Below are 7031 nucleotides of genomic sequence, written 5' to 3' on the forward strand. Positions count from 1 at the left end.
AACAATCATAATAAATTCAAATTCTACAATCTTATATATTAAAACAGAAATCACAACCTTGATTCATGTGTGATTTTTTAAAAATGGACATATTCATAGAAAGTCATGTTACATTTAATTTCTAATTTTATCATTTAAATTTTGGGCCTACCAGAAATTTTAATTGGGCTATCAATAATTGAATTTAAACAATAGATGATCCATCGGATTTATAGATAATCTAAATTAAATAGATATAATTTAATGTTGTAATACTATACCTCCATATGTTAAATATTTAAATATTTGTCGATGTTAACTTTTAAAATTATAAATATTTTTTTGAAATAAAAAAATCATATTATCCAACAATGATTAATCTTTACTACCTTAAACCAATGAAAAGAAAATTTAAAATATATAGTTTATTTTAAAAATTAAACAAAAAATTAAAAGTTTAATTATTTACTCGATAATATAAATCTATGAAGCGAAAAATTTAATTTTTTAAAAACTTTCTAAAATTGTTAAATGTTACAATATCTTTGAATATGACAATAAAACATTATTTTACTAATCTTTATATATATAGTTACGATTTTAATAATGAAATAATAATCCGTAAATATATATATAGAAGAAGATATAAATACATGTGAAAGTTTGAAACAATCTATTCAATGAAAAAAATATACCGTAAACTTATTATGTTTTAAAAATTGATAGACCCATATCTATATTATAATATATACTAATTTAGAATTAAAAATAAAATATTTATATAAAAATAAATGAAAACAAAAATCTGCGCGGTTATGCGGATCGAGATCTAGTTAAACCATTAATGGCATATGAGTTTGCTTTTTTAATTGTCATGTTTAGTCCCTAGAGGATGGTCATTATAAGGACGGCCCGGCGGTGACTAGAAACGCGTAAAGGCTAATCATTTAACTTTCATTAGTTTAATACGTCATAATGATCTTAGTAAACGAACAGATAAATTAAGGCATTAATATCCAAATGTGCCATTCAATTTTGTATGTATAGTATTGGAAGTTTTTGAAAACATCCAGTACTTAGAGTTAGATTTATTGTTGTATGTCTGAATGCACGATTAATGATGGATGACTTATTTTTAAAGAACTATTGCAAATAATAGCAGACTAGATTAAGATCCGCGCCTTGCGCGGAATGAACATTGTATATATAAATATATTTTACATATTATATGTTCTTTTATATATTATAAAATGATATATATATATTGGATAATGAAAAAATCGGTAACTATTACGTATATAGTTAAATTGGTGTGAATACGTAAATAATTTTTATTAATCCAAACAGTCACTTTTTCTATTTTCTATTTTATATAACTAAATTTACATAATATATACATAGATAAATAGTATATTTTAATATTGATATATTTTTAAATGATGCGTTCTACTTATTTGAATCTTTTATAACAAAAAATTTAAATCGCTGATAACAAATTTTCATTGTGCAATGTTTTTGAAAGTTTTAGTAATTTATAATTTTTGTAAACATTCAAAGCAAATTTTAAATATTAAGTTATGAGTATTTGTTCAAAGATTTTATCAGAAAAAATTGTTCAAAAGAAACTTCAAAATTAAAATATTTATGTATTTTCTATGGTATATAGATTAATTAAAAGATATTAATATATATATATATATATATATATGAGACTTTCTACTTACATAATTTTGTAATAATTTATATCTTGTCATAAAAAAAAATTAAATCATGGATCATAAAAATTTCAATGTGAATTTTTTTTTAAAAGTTAAAAATATAACATATACGGAAAAATATAATTTTTTTATTATATGATTAATGTGATTGTTTTATTTATTTTAATAATTTAAAGTTAAACAAAAATTATAGATAATGCACTAATTTGTATCAAATCTTTATGATTCAAAATCATTAATTGTCATATATATTTTAGCCACATTAGGTACTTCTGTAAATTTTTATTTAAAGAAAGACTTGAGAATATTAATAATTAATTTATGGTTAGTTTAATAAAAAATTTATTATATATTTAGATGGACTAACCTATTTTTCTAAAGATTCTAAGAATCATTGTGGTGATGACACATGGTTAACTCAAATGTTGTAATACTTATATTTTAATATATAGAGGATTGATTTATTAGTCATATAAAAACAATAAAAAAGAAGTTGCCTCACATGTCTTAACCAACATTTACTAAAACTATGTTTATGTCTGGGCGGTCAAAAAAGTCTAACTAGTTTCTGATCCTATTGTCACACTTTATTATTCTTGGATAAAATGTCGTAAGATTGTTTATCTATATATACCTCTCAACATACCCATTGCTTCTCCAAACACATCTCATCACTTTTCAACAGCTTAAAGTCTTAAACACTAAATCAAGATCTCTTTTTCTCTCTTTTTTTCGACCATAATCTCTTTGACTTAAAATCAGAAAAAATGAAACAGCTTTCGACAAAAGTGACAAGCAATGGTCATGGACAAGACTCATCCTACCTCTTGGGATGGGAAGAGTACGAGAAGAATCCTTACGATGAGATCAAGAACCCTAATGGGATGATCCAGATGGGTCTTGCTGAGAATCAGCTATGCTTCGATTTAATCGAGTCGTGGTTAGCTAAGAACCCAGACGCAGCTAGCCTCAAGAGGAACGGTCAATCCATTTTTAAAGAGCTTGCTCTCTTTCAAGACTATCACGGCATGCCTGAATTCAAAAAAGTAAGTTTCATTTGTCTTCTTCAAATTCAGTAAAAGATACTAACCAATACTTGCATCAAAAGTAACATATCATTTTCTCTATTCTCATGAATATATTCTGTTTCTTTTAGGCAATGGCTGAGTTTATGGAAGAGATAAGAGGAAATAGAGTCACGTTTAACCCGAAAAAAATTGTTTTAGCCGCTGGTTCGACCTCTGCGAACGAGACTCTCATGTTTTGTCTTGCTGAGCCTGGCGATGCTTTCCTCTTGCCTACTCCTTACTATCCTGGGTAAGTTATAATTATAACCCTAGTCTCACTTTACTTGGTTTCCAAGTAAACTCATTAAAACTCTTTGCTTACGTTTTGGCTTTTTGATGATATATTACAGATTTGATAGAGATCTTAAATGGAGAACTGGAGCTGAGATTGTGCCAATCCACTGCTCAAGCTCTAATGGCTTCCAAATCACGGAATCAGCTCTACAACAAGCTTACCAACAAGCCCATAAGCTTGGTCTCAAAGTCAAAGGAGTTCTTGTCACCAACCCATCTAACCCACTTGGCACTGCGTTGACCAGACGTGAGCTCAACCTTCTCGTTGACTTCATCACTTCCAAGAACATTCATCTCATTAGCGACGAGATCTACTCAGGCACCATGTTCGGGTTCGAACAGTTCATAAGCGTGATGGATGTCTTGAAAGACAAGAAACTCGAAAACACCGACGTTACTAAAAGAGTCCACGTCGTTTATAGCCTTTCCAAGGATCTTGGACTTCCTGGTTTCCGCGTGGGAGCGATCTACTCCAACGACGACATGATCGTTTCCGCAGCTACAAAAATGTCGAGTTTCGGTCTTGTCTCTTCTCAGACTCAGTACCTTCTCTCTGCATTGCTCTCAGACAAGAAGTTCACAAGCCAATACCTCGAGGAGAATCAGAAACGGCTCAAGTCCAGACAGAAGCGTCTAGTGTCTGGTCTCGAGTCCGCGGGGATTACTTGCCTGAGAAGCAACGCAGGTTTGTTCTGTTGGGTCGACATGCGACACCTCTTGGACACGAACACATTCGAAGCAGAGCTCGACCTCTGGAAAAAGATTGTCTACAACGTGAAACTAAACATCTCGCCCGGTTCGTCTTGCCATTGCACCGAACCGGGTTGGTTTAGGGTTTGTTTCGCTAATATGAGCGAGGATACACTCGATTTGGCCTTGAAGAGACTCAAAACATTCGTAGAGTCCACAGACTGTGGACGGATGATATCAAGAAGCAGCCATGAAAGGCTCAAGAGTTTGAGGAAGAAGACAGTCTCTAACTGGGTTTTCCGGGTTTCATGGTCCGACCGTGTACCTGATGAGCGATGATTTTATTCATCTCCCTAAGTTTGAGACGACAAACACACAAAAAAAAAAAAAAACTTCCAAGGTTTCTTCTTCTTCTTTATTTCCTTCATTTTTTTTTTATATTTTGGAAAAGTATTTTTCATTTTCCAAGATATATATAATATCATTATGTATGTGTAATATTCATAAATGTCTGGGTGAGTTTTTATGCAATTTTTCGTTCGGGTGTAAAATCGTTAGTATAAGTGTTGGTTGTTTAAAAAGTGCACTCAGTCCGAATGTGGATTTGCAGTGGCAATATATATAAAATATGTATCCCGTTAATGAAAAGTTTGCATGTATTGTGTAATTCACTCTTTTAATATATGATATTTATTTGATTTCGTAAAGTATGTGCTTCTACCCTTTGTCAAAAAATGTGCTTCTTTAATTTTGATTAAATTCTGAATCAATTTCTGAATCCCGTTAATAAAAAGTTTGCATGTATTGTGTAATTCACTCTTTTAATATATAATATTTATTTGATTTCGTAAAGTATGTGCTTCTACCCTTTGTCAAAAAATGTGCTTTAATTTTGATTAATTTCTGAATCAGTTGTGATATATTTGTTTTTTGACTATGAGTCTGTAATGACCGTTAACGTTAGTAAAGGACGTTAGTGAAGGCAAATATCAAGGAGGCCTAACTTATTATGTTAAAGTCTTGGACTAACCTTTGACTTTGGTACGTTACATTGCATAAGATTTTGTCCGAAAAAATCCGAGTATTCGTGACCTGTTCCATTTACTCGAACATTCATTTTTCTAAATATTTATGGATCATTCGATTCGATTTAATTTGTTAATTATATTAGATAAAAAATACTTTATGTCAAAATATTGAATAAACATATTTTATTCTTTACAACATACCATCAAAAACATTTTCAAAAAGCAAAAATAAATCAATGTCACAGATCATAATATGATTAATTTAATAAATTAACATTTTAACATAAATTATCAAACAAATCAAATAATTCAGTGTAAACGAGTCTAATATAAAACATATGAAAGCATTTGACTCAAAGAAAAAATCATATTGGTATGGAACTCAATACTGAAAACAACTTCAAAACTGACCAAATTTACACTATAAAATGTATAAATATACATAAGATATATTATATATCTATAAACTTATGGACTGAATATATGATATTCAGCTTTTTCAAAAATAGTATTTATGTTTTGCTTTATTGTTTATGAATTTACATTTTGATATTTGCTTTGCTCCAAAGCTTTACAAACATCCAAATATTTTGAATCGAATCAATACGAAAAACATATGGAATCAAATTTAACAGAAATAAGCCAGTCTTACAACGTCACTTTTTGTTTTCTTGAACACAAGTTTATAGTCACCAAAACTAAGAGCATCTCCAACAAGTATTACGAGGAGTTCTCAGTATTAAAAAAATAAAAATAAAAAATTAGGAAAGAAAGAGCAAAAATTCTTAATTTAGAGCTTTTCAGAAATTGTCTACATACTTAAGGGACATATATCATTTTACCAGATAAAATAAATGATTTATCTAGTTTTAAGAAAATGAAACAAAAATGAATGATTATAATACTAATATTTTTTTAAAGAAAAATTGATGGACTCTAACCAAAGGAAGTGTTCTAAACTTTTCTATTAAACCAAACTAGATTCACTAGGTGATGTATTATGTATTAACTTTTCTTTTCAGGTCACAAGTTTGAATACCAATGACCAAAAATAAAATTAACCTAATCTAATCTCTGTGAAAATATTACAAACCTTTTTAAAAACATAAAATACTATAAAACTAAGTTGTCGAACTTATTTGTTGCCAAAAAGACTATTTTGTTTACCGTTGGCCAGAAGAAAAGAAGTAATCTACCTTACCTCATTTAGGCATTACTCTATGAGATATTTTCAAGATAATTGCTTGGATTCCAAAAGGTGATAGTTCATATTTGGTTTTCTTACTTCTTCCTAACCTTTTGTATTAACTTATTTTGGATCCCTCTTATATGGACATCACTTAAAGCAGTAGTTCATGGAGCCTTAAAGATTTTCTTAGTGAATCTGGATCAGATTACAAATGTATCCGTCATAAAATGCCAATGATATTGACATGATATTGTAAGATTTATACCATACAAATATAAATGAATTTGATGAAATTTTTTGTCAAATTTGATGAGGAAGAATTTTTTAAAAATAATTTAATAGAAATAATCAAGTCTGATGAAATGAAATTTTTTTTTAAAATAAAAAATCTTCTCAATAGTGAAAAATTCAAAGATTATCATTTTTTTTCTTCAAATAGATCACCAAGGGAAGCCTAAACAATTTGCAAGATGCAGTATTTTTATTTTTCTACAACTTATAGAAACATAGTCTAAATTTTTTCAGAATATAAAGAAAATTTAAAATTGTGCCAGTTGATGTACATAGATTAACGAAATCCGTAATTTAACTTTTTATTTTGCTAAGTCCTTAAGATTAAGTAAAAAGAAGAAACAAATTTGATATAGCAAAATACTAAGATGAACAATCGATCTGTAATCCATTTAAAACATATATTGGATCATTTTACAACTGTTTAAACCTATACAATGATCGACTCTTAAAGCGATGCTAACAAATACCATGGTCCAATGATTACAATGATTAGATATTTAAAAATATAAATGCAATTCCAATCATAATTACTAAATGTCTAAATCAATTATTTGGGAAATGTTAGAAATTAAAAGTCTCCAATCATTTAAAGAGAAAATGCACTATAACCATTTTATTTATTTTGTGTAATTTATATTGGATAATAAAGTAGGACAAAGTGTCATGTCATAGCCTAATCATTATACAGTATAAGATACCGGTCAAAGATTATGATGCTAAGCCTACTATAGATAGAATATATATAATATTTACAACTAAATTATATATAAAT

General features: G+C 28.6%; 1 protein-coding gene across 1 annotated transcript; it reads left to right on the forward strand.

Annotated features, from left to right (window-relative positions):
• Positions 1–2387: 2387 nt before the first annotated feature.
• On the forward strand, positions 2388–4248 carry LOC106333209 (1-aminocyclopropane-1-carboxylate synthase 5). Its single transcript, XM_013771680.1, has 3 exons — positions 2388–2743; positions 2854–3014; positions 3115–4248. The coding sequence occupies exons 1-3, from the start codon at positions 2465–2467 to the stop codon at positions 4085–4087; spliced, it is 1413 nt and encodes a 470-aa protein (XP_013627134.1). The 5' UTR covers positions 2388–2464; the 3' UTR covers positions 4088–4248.
• Positions 4249–7031: the final 2783 nt, after the last annotated feature.

Source organism: Brassica oleracea, chromosome C3 (genome assembly GCF_000695525.1).
Source record: "Brassica oleracea var. oleracea cultivar TO1000 chromosome C3, BOL, whole genome shotgun sequence".
Taxonomy (NCBI): Eukaryota; Viridiplantae; Streptophyta; class Magnoliopsida; order Brassicales; family Brassicaceae; genus Brassica; species Brassica oleracea.

What these genes read in the sequence shown, in the direction of transcription:
- LOC106333209 (XM_013771680.1), top strand. Translation starts at nt 2,465, where the DNA reads ATGAAACAGCTTTCGACAAAAGTGACAAGCAATGGTCATGGACAAGAC. An exon ending in GCATGCCTGAATTCAAAAAA is followed by an intron (nt 2,744 to 2,853) that starts GTAAGTTTCATT and finishes TGTTTCTTTTAG; the next exon opens with GCAATGGCTGAGTTTATGGA. An exon ending in CCTACTCCTTACTATCCTGG is followed by an intron (nt 3,015 to 3,114) that starts GTAAGTTATAAT and finishes GATATATTACAG; the next exon opens with ATTTGATAGAGATCTTAAAT.